Source organism: Nicotiana sylvestris, chromosome 6 (genome assembly GCF_000393655.2).
Source record: "Nicotiana sylvestris chromosome 6, ASM39365v2, whole genome shotgun sequence".
NCBI classification, from domain to species: domain Eukaryota; kingdom Viridiplantae; phylum Streptophyta; class Magnoliopsida; order Solanales; family Solanaceae; genus Nicotiana; species Nicotiana sylvestris.
Window position 1 is genome coordinate 185623132 of NC_091062.1, and position 14458 is coordinate 185637589.

The 14458-nt window shown below is 35.5% G+C and overlaps 2 protein-coding genes across 3 annotated transcripts; both read left to right on the plus strand.

Moving 5' to 3' along the window:
- The first annotated feature begins 6303 nt into the window (after nt 1–6303).
- LOC104248498 (heavy metal-associated isoprenylated plant protein 33-like) lies at nt 6304–9069 on the plus strand. Its single transcript, XM_009804763.2, has 5 exons — nt 6304–6362; nt 6961–7006; nt 7116–7191; nt 7750–8077; nt 8912–9069. Exons 2-5 carry the CDS (start codon nt 6986–6988, stop codon nt 8931–8933), a joined length of 447 nt encoding a protein of 148 aa, XP_009803065.1. The 5' UTR covers nt 6304–6362; nt 6961–6985; the 3' UTR covers nt 8934–9069.
- Nucleotides 9070–11148: 2079 nt separating this feature from the next.
- LOC104248499 (transcription factor MTB3) lies at nt 11149–13479 on the plus strand. Of its 2 annotated transcripts, none has more exons than XM_009804765.2 (2): nt 11149–11276; nt 11583–13479. In XM_009804765.2, exon 2 carries the CDS (start codon nt 11774–11776, stop codon nt 13196–13198), a length of 1425 nt encoding a protein of 474 aa, XP_009803067.1. In that variant the 5' UTR covers nt 11149–11276; nt 11583–11773; the 3' UTR covers nt 13199–13479. The 2 variants fall into 2 exon arrangements, with proteins under 2 accessions (XP_009803067.1, XP_009803066.1); XM_009804764.2 differs by having other exon boundaries at nt 11623–13479.
- Nucleotides 13480–14458: the final 979 nt, after the last annotated feature.

The window sequence follows — 14458 nt, forward strand, 5'->3', positions numbered from 1 at the left end:
TGAAAGTGCAAAATTAGAAAAATGTGAGCACTGCTTGGCTGGAAAACAAAAAAGAGTTTCTTTCCAGTCTCATCCTCCTTCAAGAAAGACAAAGTTGCTTGAGTTTGTGCATTCAAATTTATGTAGTCCAATGAAGACAAGGACTTTGGGTGGTGCACTTTATTTTGCTACCTTCATTGATGATTGCTCAAGGAAACTTTGGGTCTACATCTTGAAGACTAAAGACCAAGTGTTGGGTGTCTTTAAGCAGTTTCAGGCTTCAGTTGAAAGAGAAACTAGAAAGAAGTTGAAGTGTATTCGTACTGATAACGGTAGTGAATATTGTGGATCGTTTGATGAATACTGCAAGCAACAGGGTATCAGACACCAGAAGACTCCTCTAAGACTCCCCAGCTTAATGGTTTAGCAAAAAGGATGAACAGGACCTTGATGGAAAAAGTCAGATGTTTGCTTTCTGAAGCAAAGTTGTCGAGTTCCTTTTGGGGTGAGGCTTTGTTGACCGCCGCACATGTTATTAATCTATCCCCTGCGGTTGATTTGCAAAGTGATGTTCCAAATGAAGTTTGGTATGGCAAGGATGTTTCCTATGACCACTTGAAAGTGTTGCAAAGCTTTTGTACATATGCCTAAAGATAAGAGGTCAAAATTAACTTCCAAGACAAGACAATGCATCTTCATTGGTTATGACCTTGATGAGTTTGGTTACATGCTATATGATCCAATTGAGAAGAAGGCCGTGAGAAGACGTGATGTCCTCTTCATAGAGGATCAAACCATTGAATATATTAACAAAGCGGAGAAGCTAAAATCTCCATGTTTTGAAGGTTTAGTTAATCTTGATAAAGTTCCTCATACAAATGCAGATAGCGTTAGTAGGCTCAATGATGATGGTGATGCCTAGAACCATATTCCAGGTCAACATATTGATGGTGATGGTGATAACAATTCTAATGTTGATGAGGTAGATGCTCATACTTACGAAGCTGTGGACGAGTTAGATATTCCACTCAGGAGGTCTTCTAGACCTCGTAATCCTTCCTCCCGTTATTCACCCAATGAGTATGTACTACTCACTGATGGGGGAGAACCTGAATGTTATGCGGAGGCCATAGAAGATGAGAACAAAGATCAATGGATTGAAGCCATGATCTCTACATGAGAACCATACTTATGAGTTGGTGAAATTGCCTAAGCGCATGAGAGCTTTGAAGAACAAGTGGATGTTCAAAGTTAAAGCTGAAGAGCATAGTTTGACGCCCAGATACAAAGCTAGATTGGTTGTCAAGGGATTTGGTCAAAGGAAAGGTACTGACTTTGACGAAATATTTTCTCCTGTCATGAAAATGTCCACCATTCGGACAGTTCTTGGTTTGACTGCCAGTCTTGATTTGGAGATTGCGCAGATGGATGTGAAGACTGCTTTTCTTCACGGTGACTTAGAAAAGGAGATTTATATGAAACAACCTGAAGGCTTCAAGGCAAAAGGTAAAGAAAATTTTGTATGCAAACTTAAGAAGAGTCTATATGGATTGAAGCAAGCTCCCAGACAATGGTACACGAAGTTTGAGTCTGTTATGGGGGAGAAAGGCTACAAGAAGACTTATTCAGATCACTGTGTATTTGTACAAAGATTTTCTGATGACGATTTTATCATCCTCTTGCTATATGTGGATGATATGTTGATTGTGGGCAGGAATGCTTCCAAGATTGACGAGTTGAAGAAACAGCTGAATAAGTCTTTTGCAATGAAAGACTTGGGTCATGCTAAGCAGATTTTGGGCATGAAAATTACTCGTTCGAGAAACTAAAGGAAGCTTTACTTGTCACAGAAGAAGTACATAAAACGTGTACTGGAGCGCTTCAATATAAAAAGTGCTAAGTTGGTTCGCACACCCCTTCCTGGTCATCTGAAGTTGAGCAAGAAGATGTGTCCAACAACAACAGAGAAAAACGAGAGAATGACCAAGATTCCTTATTCCTTTGCCATCGGAAGTTTGATGTATGCAATGGTATGCACTCGACCAGATATTGCTCACGCAGTCGGTGTTGTTAGCAGATTTCTCGAAAAATCAGGAAAAGAGCATTGGGAAGCGTAAAATGGATACTCAGGTATCTAATAAGAAGCTCACATGAATGCTTATGTTTTGGAGGATCAAATCCAATTTTGAAGGGCTATACAGATTCTGATATGGCAGGTGACCTTGATAATAGAAAATCCACTACTGAATATTTGTTTACTATTTCAGGGGGAGCTATATAATGGCAGTCGAAGTTGCAGAAATATGTTGCACTATCTACAATTGAAGCGGAGTATATTGCGGCTACTAAAGCTGGCAAAGAGATGATATGGCTCAAGAGATTTCTTCAAGAACTTGGATTGCGACAGATGGAGTATGTTATCTATTTCGATAGTTAGAGTGCAATAAACCTGAGCAAAAACTTCATGTACCATGCGAGAACAAAACACATCGACGTCAGATATCATTGGATTCGTGAGCAAGTGCAGAATGAATCACTTCAGGTCAAAAAGATTCACACAAGTGAAAATCCTGCTGATATGTTGACCAAGGTGGTACCAAGAGACAAGTTCGAGCTATGCAAAGAACTTATCGGCATGCACTCAAACTAGAAGATAGTGCTACCTCCTCTAGATGAATGAGACTGGAGGGGAGATTGATATGGTGTCCATCTCATTCAAATGATTTGGTAGCCAATTTTGTTGACTTGGTTTGGTTTGGTAGCCAACCTTGTTGAATTAGTATAATTTGGTAGCCAATTTTATTGACTTGGTTTGGTTTGGTAGCCAACCTTGTTGAAATTGTGAAAAGGGTGTGTAAATTGTCAAATATTGTAGGCTTTAGAGAGTGAGGTTTTGGCTATAAAAGGAGAGCCTTAACTCTCATTTCTACACACCAAAAAAGAGAGAAAAGAGAGAGAACAAGGTATTTCATAAACTATAAGAAATAGTTTGTGAAGAAAAATAGAGTGTGAGAGACATTGTAATGAGGTGAAAAAGCAAAAGAGTATTTTTTTCTTTTGAGAATGTAGTGGTCTTAGGAGTATTCGTACTCATTACTACACAGTGTAAAATCCTAGCTATAGTGATATCAGTTGCTCTTCTTGGTCGTGATTTTTTCCCTTATTCAGAAGGGTTTCCACGTAAAATCTTGGTGTCATTATTGTTGCATTTCTATTCTTGCTGATTTAACCATAATGTGTTGCATATTTATCACTAATACCATGAATATTATTTTACGGGGTTTATTCCCAACATGCCAATCCAACTTACTATGAAGCGGGGTTAGCACAGGTTTTGATTGCTCCAAACCAAACCTTTTTAGAACATCATTAATATATTTTCTCTGTGATAAAAGAATACCAGAGGAGTTATGAAGCAGTTCAACACCAAGAAAATAACTCAAGTTATACCCAAATCCTTCATTGAAAATTCAGATTTCATTGACTAGATAAAGTTGGATATAAATTGTTGGGATGAACCAAAAACTGCTATATCGTCAACATAAATCAAGAGCACCACAGTGTCAACCCCAGAATGAAAAACAAACATGCTATGATCTGATTGTGACTGCTTGAAGCCAAGATTAAGGAGAAAAGTGGCTAGTCTATGAAACCATGCCCGAGGTGATTGTTTAAGACCATAGAGGGCACGATTTAATTTACAAACATGATTAGGGTAATCAGGGTGTTCAAAACCTTTAGATTGACACATATAAACTGTCCCTGATAATTCCCCATGAAGAAAAGCGTTGGAAACATCTAATTGCCTCATGGACCACTTACGTTGGAGGGCCAAAGAGATAACCAATCTAACCGTACTCTGCTTGACTACTGGAGCAAAGGTTTGGTAGTAATCCACACCTGGTTGTTGTGAGTAACCTTGAGCCATCAATCGTACCTTAAACTATCGATAGATCCATCAGAACAATATTTAATTCTATAAACCCATTTATTTCCAACAAGGTTGGCATTCACTGGACAAGGCACTAATGTCCAAGTGTTATTTCGAACGAGTGCATCATACTCTTCACTCATAGCATGTAGCCAACGATTGTCTTTGATTGCTTGAGAATAGCTTGTTGGTTCATAGAGTGAAGAAGTAGAGACAGAAAGAGAGGGAATGATCCGTGGCTTGAGGGAGCCAGTCATAGATCTTGTGATCATTCGTGGTTGAGAAGGTTGTTGATTTAATGTTGTTGTTGGAGATTGAGAGGAAGATGAATTGTTGAAAGTGCTTATTGGGTTAGAAGTAGAATGATGAAGCTGCGGAGAACTGGAGGTGGAGGCTGTTGGATTGAGGATAGGCGAAGGATTAGAAGAATGAATTAAAGTTGTGGACCTATTGTGTGCAAACTGTTTTCACTTATCTGAATCAGATATGGTCAAGGAATTTTGAAATGAGTGACGTCCAACAATATACTGATTATAAGAAGAATTTTGTGATCTCAGTTGCCAAGGATCACGTGTAGCAGACTGATTTCGGCCAAGCAAACCTGGAGCTAATAAAGGCAATTTAGAAGGAGTACTTTGAAAGTGAGACTTGTTGGGAATTGATTTAGAAGAGAAATTAAAGGGAATTGGAGTCTGACTACAGATTGTGTTAGGTGGAGAGGATAAGGGTCCAAGAGTCCTATTTACTGGATTAGACAAAAAGATTTGAAGCGGAGATGATTGTTCAGCCGATGGGAACATTATCCAATAGGGGAAGAAATCTTCTACAAATTTCACATGTCTTGAAATTAAAACTCTATTAGTTTCAGGATCAAGACATTTGAAACCTTTATGCCGATCAGAAGAACCAAGAAAGAGACATGGTTTTGACCGAACATGAACTTTTGACACACGACCAAGAGCAACATAAGGATAACATAAACACCAGAAAACCTTAATTAAACTGTAATAAGGTGTTCGACCATAAAGCAACTCAAATGGTGATTGATAATTCAAAGAAGGTAGGAGAGTGATGTTGATAAGAAGAACAACAAATAAGCTAGCATCAGCCCAAAAAGAAAATGGCATAGATGCTTGAAAAGGTAGACAACGAAGAACGTTAGGGACATGTCTGTGCTTACGTTCGGCTCTTCCATTTTGTGGCGAAGTGTGAGGACAGGATAAACGATGTATAATGCCAAATTGTTGAAAGAAAGATTTAAAAGCATTATTATCAAATTCTTTGCCACCATCAGATTGGAAATAGGAAATTGACGCATGAAATACATTTTGAACCATTGCTTGAAGTTGTTTAAATTTTTCAAAGACCTCTGACTTATTATGCATAAAATATATCCATGAAAATCTGGTATAATCGTCAAGAAATAGTATATAATAGCGAAAACCAGAATTAGACACTACTGGAGCTTGCCAAACATCAGAATGAATTAGAGAAAAAGGAGCATTGGATTTACTGAGAGATAAACAAAATGACAATCGAGTTTGTTTACCTATATTGGCAAACATTACATTTATTTGTGATAAAAGACGAAGAACTGCTAATTAATTTTCTAGAGACTAATGAATCAAGGGAGTGTTGGCCAGGATGTCCCAAATGCTGATGCCACAGAGAAGCAGGCACGACTTGAGTGGAAAGACCAATGCTTGGCGGAATAGTAGAAGCAACTTTGAGAGGATAAAGTGATCCAGCATTCTACAGCGGAGTAGAATCTTGTTGGTTAATTTGAATATGTTAATCCAATAGGCACGAACCCCTTAATGTTGGAAATAGTAGGAGGAGAAATGGGAAGACCAAGACTCGATTGAAGAGTTGCAAGGGAAGGAAGAGTTGTAGCGGAAGGTGAAGAAGGAGATGAGGAGCCCATGGTTTGTTAAAAAAAATGGCTCTTGATACCAAGATGAAATACAAGTTCTGAGGAAATGGCAAACGTTGGTTTATACCCACTGTATATGTGAATTTATAGTTGAAGTATAACAGATGTAAGCCCTCATATAGATAAGTACAAATATATTGGATAAGTACAACAAATTCAAATTCTACCAACTATCCTAACAATAAGAATACAAAAAAAAATGGTAAAAATATTAAAAATAAAACGGAGGAAGTCTCTTAAAATTGGAAAGTGTCCAAAGAAAAATGGAAGAGAAAAAGTAAAAATGTATACCACCCAAAATCTTCACTTTCCTAAATTAAACACAGAATATTCCCTTTTTAAGTTTCTTGTTTGTCTAAATTTTGGCATACGGTCATAATTTGCCTTTATTGTAAAATCTTTTCCATTAATTGTTGTTTTCCCTTTTAAAAAATTATATTATCTCTAAGCTACATGCAGTCTCCCCTCTGTCACGCTTGGAAAATTTTCAGTTCCTCAATATTCCAATTTGGCTAAGTGGTATGAAAGTATACATATTTTTTATCAATCTTATTTAGTTATTTTCCCCTCCTTTTTGTTTGTTTCAATCAGTCCATTGTAGATCTGCTGTTATGCAATATCTCTGTTTGTTTAATGTATGCTATCATTTATATAGCTTGTAGTTGATGGGTTCTCAAACAATTAGTAGTATTTTTTTTTTCATTAAGCAAAGATTTAGTTGCTGGTAGAAATGGTGCCCTAGTCATGAGTTTTTTTCGAGTTGTCCCAGAGGTCGATTCAAGATTTGAACAATATGGGTTCTCATCTGAATTACTGGGTATAAAATCTGTTATTTATACTTATTTTCGTGGAATTTTTATATATGTACAAGGTTCGAAATCTTTATAAGTTTGTTCGCCAATGTTGTCGTGTTTCCTCTCTATCATGTTATTCATGTCATGTAATCATGATTAAAGGGTATTTAGTTTACAGAAAAGAAAAGAGAAAAAATAATTTTGATTCATGGACAAAATAAATAACTACTAGTAGTTTTTATTTTTATTTTTGTTTGTTTCAAAAAATTGTTACATTTGGATATAAATATTTCGTTTTATTGATCTTATTTTCCATTTATCAGTTGTTTAGATACACAAGTCGTTTCTATGGAGCCATTTGCAGACGTGGTAAGTGCAAAACCTTTTGTCTCTTGGCTTTTATTTCTTGAACATTGGAATAAAGACTATATGCTTTGTAAATTTTTGTGTATTTCAATTGCCTTTGTTTTTTTTGTAGAGTTGCATTTTGAAAGTGGATGTCCATTGCGATGCTTGCAAAATGAACATGGTGCAAGTTTTAAGCTCCGTATGCGGTAATATGATTGTCACTAATCTTAAATGCCCATTTAGTTAATTAGGTTCAAGTAGGGGTGTCAAACGGGTGAGTTTGAATTGCATTTGGACAAGTTAAAATGAGTTGAGTCAATAAACGAGTTGAGTTATAATCTTTCTAATGTTTAGGTGGATCACTAGAAAGATATGAGTCGTCTGATCTATAGACAGGGACGGATCTAGTGCAATATGTATGAGTTCACGTGAATTTAATACTTTTTGCTTAGACCCTATTTTTGTATTAAAAAATTTATTAATTTTAAATATTTAGCTTGGAACCTAGTTCATTGGTCCGATTGTTATTATATATTAATTTGAGATCATGTGGGAACCCATAAGCTTAAAATCCTGGATCCGCCTCCGTTTATAGGTCACATGTTCGAGCCGTGGAAGCAACCATTAATACTTGCATTAGAGTAGGCTGTTTACTTCACATCCTTAGGGGTACGACTCTTTTCTGGATCCTATATGAATACAGGATGCTTTATGCATCGGGCTGCCTAATAGCTTTTTTCTTACTAGTGAAGTTTTTTGTGCAGGAGTGTATTCATTGACAATAGATGCAAAAGCAGGAGAAGTAAGAGTATGTGGGGAAGTGGATCCAAACATACTTGTGAAAGCACTAACTAGGACAGGAAAACATGCAGAGGTTGTATATGTAAAGCTGAAACATCCTAGTCTTACTCCTAGAAATCATTATTATGCCAATGACAATCGCTATTATCGTCCTCCTTATGGCGGCCATGGCCATAACTATGGTGCATTAGATCACTATGACTATTACAACACAATGGCAATGAGAAGACCTATGGTGGAGCAACCTTACTACTACGGCGGCGGCCATTCTTCCCCGTATCCTTCGCCTAGGTACGAATCATTATCTGAACAACTTTCCCTGATTGATTATGTTATCCGCAGAATTTTTCGCAGGCAGTAGCACCTTATTATTATATCGATTTGTGTTTAAGTTTGGACTTCAAATGCATGCGCGCCCACACACATATAGTGAATGTTTCCGGCAAAGTAGTGTCAAATCTCACTTTCTCGTAGAAGGGTGTCTTTGCTACCACACTCAATTGATGCACTATGTAGTAAACTTATAGAGCTCGTTTGACACGAGGGATAAGGGATAATTAGTCCCCAGATTAAATTTGAATGAATTTATCCCATGTTTGGTCGGGATAAATCGTGGGATAACTAATCCCGAGATTAGTTATCCCGGGATTGTAGTGTTTTTTTATCCATATGGGAGGGCGGGAATACTAATCTCAAGATAACTAATCAAGAGATAATTAATCATGTTATAACTTTATAAGGTGTTTTTGGTTAATAATAATAACTAGTATTAGTACCCGCACGATGCGCAGACACAAACCTGTGATTTGAGTTATTTGATTTATGTGCAAATAACTTTAAAATATTAATCTTTCAGATAAAAGTTATATATAATCATTAAATAAATGTTAAAAAAACGCAAAAAATTTCTCAAATTTCTTAAAATTACCCATAATTTCTTGTCTGTATTGCATTACCCATAACTTAAAATTATCATATTCTTGTCCTTTACTTCCATTAGACTCAAATCTTTATAATGATTTTGCATGGCTTACTCATTAGCTTTCTTAACCAATCCCTACTTGTTGTAGTATAATATTTTTTTAAAAGTTAATGTTGACTGAAAATGCTTGTGTTGTTTTGCAGGTATCACCCATTTTATTACTAATTATTATGTGGAATATGCTGGAAAGGGACGATGACTATTGGAAGAATATTTTAACTGTTAAATTCATCAATGTGCTAGCTATTTAGTTTTGAATTGCTGTACTGCTATGCTTTTACTTTAACTTCTAAATTGATCGGTGGCTATGGATTTCAGAGTTGTGCAGTTTTATTGTAGTTATACTGTGGTTGACCATTGAGTAAATAGCACGGGCTAGCCAGGTTTATAACTGGTAATTGAAAAATAGTTAGCGTTTGTAATGTCATTAAAAATTAATTATTATTTTGCTGAAATACAGAAAGTTCCAGCATAATATGTTAGATTATGGAGTTCTTGCGTATAAACTTCCAGCATATGTTGGAACTCCAGCACACAGAAAGTTCTAGCATAATATGCTGGATTATAGAGCTTCTGCGCATAAAATTCCAGCATATTATGTTGGAACTCCAGCACATTATGATGGAATCTCATATGTTAAAAATTCAAACTTCAGCATATTATGCTGGAGTTTTTTTCCGGATTTTTAAGGATATTTTTGTTTAGATTTTATCTTTACATAAAAAGATGGCTAAATTTCGATTACGTAAAAATTGTAGCTATTTTTCAATTCAATTGTAAATTTTGCTATTTATGATTTTTTCACTTGACCATTCCCTCATATTGATTTTAGTCGGTAAATTTTTTTATTCACCTTCAACATTTACCCAAACCAATAAAATGATATATGTCTTGGAATATACTTTTATTACGAAATTATAATTAATTAATTGCATATTCTTATCTTAATTTATAATTTAACCCGGATAAAATTATAAGATTTAGTATAAAGATAAATTTTTATCATTATTAGGTCATCTTTCTCTTTCAAAAATAAATCTATAATAATAATAATATCTGTCGTGATACATATGAAAGATTTTAAGGCGGTCAGGGTCAATTACTATGCTCATTAGAGCAAAATGTTCAACTGCTCTAGCCAGAAATTGTTGATTTTACCTACTGTTGATACATGTATTTGGCTGCTAGCTAAACAAAAATTAAGTTATTTGGACAACATTTGTAAAAAAACAAAAGATTGATTAAACGGTCTATGAAAAAAATTCAAATGTGTATGGACTGTAGTTTACACGTTTTTTCTTTGATTCTTGAGATATATAATCAAAAAGATTCTTCGCAAAAGTTTCTAGGAATAAATAAGAGAAAAACAGATTTTGAGTCCTAAAGAGACTAACAAATGGATCATGTACATAAGGGCATGCCTTTCTTCCACTTACGTTTGTTTGGATGGTTGTTATATATCATTTCATAATCCATTGTATAGTGTTGTACTGTATTATTTTGATGTGTATAATATTTGAATAGATTGTATTGTTTGTCATCGTTTTATAATGTTATGTATCAACAATATAAAGAATAAATTTATAATATTATATATAAAAAAAGAAGTAAGGTACAAGATAAAATTATTATAAAAAAGGTAGGGTAAAAGATAAAATATGATTATTTAATAATAAGGAAGGGCAAGATAAGAGAAAAAATAAGGTAACAATGCGACCACACCATGTCGGTCGTTCCATAAAGTGACACTTTTCGTTGTTATGAAACGACGAGTTTAATGATATGATACAAAAAATTTAAATAACAATTAAAACAAATATTGTATTTAAAGTAACAATACGATACAATACAACAAGTAACAACCATCCAAACAAGCTGTTAAAAAATCAATAGCCACTATAAATTAATTTTAGCAGCTCAAATATTACTGACGTTAAGCTAAGAATTGTGGTGGATGAACAATATATTTCTATTCTTAACCAGATTTTTGAGGTGCAAGTCTTGAGAATAAAGTTTTTTAGTGGATAGTGCTTTCCTATTTAACGAAACTTATAACAAATTTAAATTAATGGAGATAAAAATAAATAAATATAAACACCGAATGAAAAACAAAAGAAAGACTAACACTTTATGTGAACTAATTCAAAAAAGAATGACAAAAATTCATAACATCTTAAAAATTAAGCACCACAAATATAATTTCACCAATATTTTTAAACCATTCAAAAAAGAACTGCTTAATCTTGTTACTTACTAAGTATTAAATTAAAATTGAGATAAAAAAACTTGTTAGATTAAAGAAAAGGTCCAGGTAATCCAACCAAAAAATAAAATAATCACACTATCTACCCTAATTAAAAAGAAACTTTACAATAATGATAATAATATACTTGATAGTTCTTGTGATTCAGATCTAAATTCTACAGATGAAGTCCACATGAAAAACGAGGAAATCTTTCTCCTTTCATATACATGCACCTTTCACCATCTTCATTTCAGCTTCTTCAGGTAACTCTTACTTCCATTTCCAATTTGCTTTCTTCAACTTATTTTCCTTTAAATTTCCCGTTTCTGGCCTTTTGTTTTATATTTTGTACAAAAACTTATATAAACCGCCTTCAATTTTTTTTTTCTTTCCTCAGAATTGTAATTGGTGAAGTGAATCTCGCTACTTGACTACTAAAGTTCCCATTTTTGAACGATTTTCTGTTTTTCTCTTTGCTAATAAAAGTACCATTTTGTTCCAGAATTAGTATCTGTTTTTCATTTTGTCGGTCTTCTCATGATATTCCAATTCTTGAATTTGTGGTTTAGGGTTAAAAATTTGAACTTTTTGAGAATGGAATTTTTCTAGGGTTTGCCAGAGGTATTTCATGATTCTGGGAGTGCTCTGTCATAGTATCCCATCAATATTTGGGTTGGTGTAGGTTTTGGATATGAATTAAAGAATCAATTTTTAAGGATAATTCAAGTGTGTGGAATTGGGGATTTTTGAGTTGTTTAATATGGGGGAGAAACTTTTTATGAAGGAAGAGGAAAGGGTTATTATGGAGGGAGTATTGGGAAGAGAAGCAGTAGAATTTTTCACCTGGTCAGCTTCCAATAGCATGCTCATGGAATTTACTTCGTCGAGAGGGGATTTGGGCGTGCAGCAATCGCTTTGCAAGATTGTCGAGGGGTCTGATTGGACTTACGCAATCTATTGGCAAGTTGCAAAGTCGAAATCGGGGAAATCAGCTTTGATATGGGGTGATGGACATTGCCGAGAAGCAAAGATGGGACAAAGTGAAGGCGGGAATGATTCCGAGCATCAGAAAATGATGGATGGAAACAAGAAAAAACTTGTTCTTCAAAAGATTCACACTTGCTTTGGAGGGTCAGCAGATGATAATATTGCTGCCAAGTTGGATTCTGTCTCGGACGTGGAGGTGTTTTATCTCACGTCAATGTATTATATCTTCCCTTTTGAGAAGCCTTCTAGTCCTTCTCAATCATTTAATTCTGCTAGATCAATATGGGTTTCCGATGTAAGAGGTTGCTTAGAACATTTCCAATCAAGATCTTATCTAGCAAAGTTGGCTCGATTTGAGACACTAGTATTTATTCCGCTGAAATCAGGGGTCGTGGAGCTTGGTTCTCTAAAGTCAATTCCAGAAGATCAGAATTTGATTCAGACGGTGAAAACATCGGTGGTGGTATCTAATCCTCCACAACCTAAAGCAATTCCAAAGATATTTGGGCGGGAACTCAGTCTCGGTGGTTCTAAGTCGGGTCCCATCAGCATAAATTTTTCTCCGAAGGTGGAAGAAGATCTGAGTTTTGCTACAGATGCTTACGAAGTACAAGCAGCGCTAGGTAGTTCTCAAGTTTATGGAAACTCATCGAATGGGTATCGAAGCGATGAAGGTGAAGGGAAACTTGAATTAGATGAACGGAAGCCAAGAAAAAGAGGCAGAAAGCCGGCCAATGGGAGAGAAGAAGCATTGAATCATGTTGAAGCAGAGAGGCAGAGGCGCGAGAAGCTTAACCAGAGGTTTTACGCTTTAAGAGCAGTTGTTCCAAATATCTCAAAGATGGATAAAGCATCGCTGCTTGGAGATGCAATTGCATATATCACAGATCTTCAGGCTAAAATTAGGGTTTTAGATGCTGAGAAGGAGATGGTAAACGACCAGCAAAAACAGCAGGCTCCCCTGGAAATTGATTTTCATCAAAGACAAGATGATGCAGTTGTAAGAGTAGGCTGCCCTTTGAATGCTCACCCTGTTTCTAGAGTTCTGAAGACATTTCAAGAACATCAAATAGTGGCACAAGAATCCAATGTCTCATTAACAGAAAACAGTGAAATCGTCCACACATTCTCTATACGAGCTCCTGGTGGTGCTGCTGAGAATTTGAAGGAAAAGCTCACAGCTGCTCTATCCAAATGATTTAGGTGTTTAAAAAATAAGGTTAGTTATAATATGTACGTTGTTTGTAGTATAATGCAAGCCGTTTCTCATTAAAGAACTGGTGATCTATATCGGAGTTTGCAGATGTTGTCCTTTCCTCGATTCGTCGTGTATGGGCATCACTATCTAGCTTGTAAATTTGCATTATATTTTGCAGACTATATACTTATATATGTTTAATTTGATGAGAATCATATCTTCAATGAAAATTTGACGGAAATACTAGCAGCTGCTCATTCCGACTGATTCAGGTATTTCAAGACGAGATCACTCATGCTATATATGTTGTTTGTAGTTAATGCAAGTTAATTTCTTGTTAACGGGTGATTAGTATCAGAGTATTCAGATTATTATACTTTCATCTATGATTGGTGTATGAGCTTCAATGTGTAGCTTGTCAGTTTGTAGAGTAATATCTTCTTGCTCCTTTACTAATTGAGGGAATGAATCTGGAATCAGTCCAATCTAGCAAATTGTGCATTGTAGTTCCTGCTATCCTTATGATTTTCGTTCAGTATGCCAAAACTAAATGATGCGACTTTCGTCAAACCAGTGTTCAGATTGCATTTTAAAGGATGGCATCTGAAAATTATGCAGCACTGGCATTGACAGAAAAATTATAGGTGCATTATCATGTCAATAAATTCCAAATATCATAAAACAAAGACAATTGATCAACATTGTTCTTTTTATCCACTGTACCATAAATTATGGTGTACGGTAACATGTACAACAAAAATGAAACAACAGAAATAATTGAACCTACACCTATTGTGTGGAAGACTCTCACAGTACATTAGCCTGTAAGTCTTGAATTATTCTATGTTAAATGTATGAATTAATTGAATACTATTACACATAAGGAGTTCTTGTTGTCAGATGTTCATAGTAGCTTTTGATAAGCTTATTTCTGAGACGTAGCCACAAACACATCAAAAAGGACATTATTCTGAGGGGATGCATTAGTAGGAGGAAGAGCAGGCGCAAAAGCAGCTTCTTTACGGCCAACAAAGTTTCTTTCAGCGACTCTGGTTGTCATATTGACCACCAGTTCCGGGATTGAGTGATGGAGTTCCGGGATTGGGTGATGGAGTCTTAACTGGGGGACGAGTTTGCAAAGATGTTAATAGAAGATGACTTGTTTTATCAAAAGTTCTTGTAGCTTCTATACGACCAACAAAGTACCTTTCAGTGACTTGGGCTGCCATATTGACACTAGCATTGGTTTTCGGATTGGGT

What these genes read in the sequence shown, in the direction of transcription:
- LOC104248498 (XM_009804763.2), top strand. Translation starts at nt 6,986, where the DNA reads ATGGAGCCATTTGCAGACGTG. An exon ending in TGGAGCCATTTGCAGACGTG is followed by an intron (nt 7,007 to 7,115) that starts GTAAGTGCAAAA and finishes TTTTTTTTGTAG; the next exon opens with AGTTGCATTTTGAAAGTGGA. An exon ending in AGTTTTAAGCTCCGTATGCG is followed by an intron (nt 7,192 to 7,749) that starts GTAATATGATTG and finishes TTTTTTGTGCAG; the next exon opens with GAGTGTATTCATTGACAATA.
- LOC104248499 (XM_009804765.2), top strand. Translation starts at nt 11,774, where the DNA reads ATGGGGGAGAAACTTTTTATGAAGGAAGAGGAAAGGGTTATTATGGAG.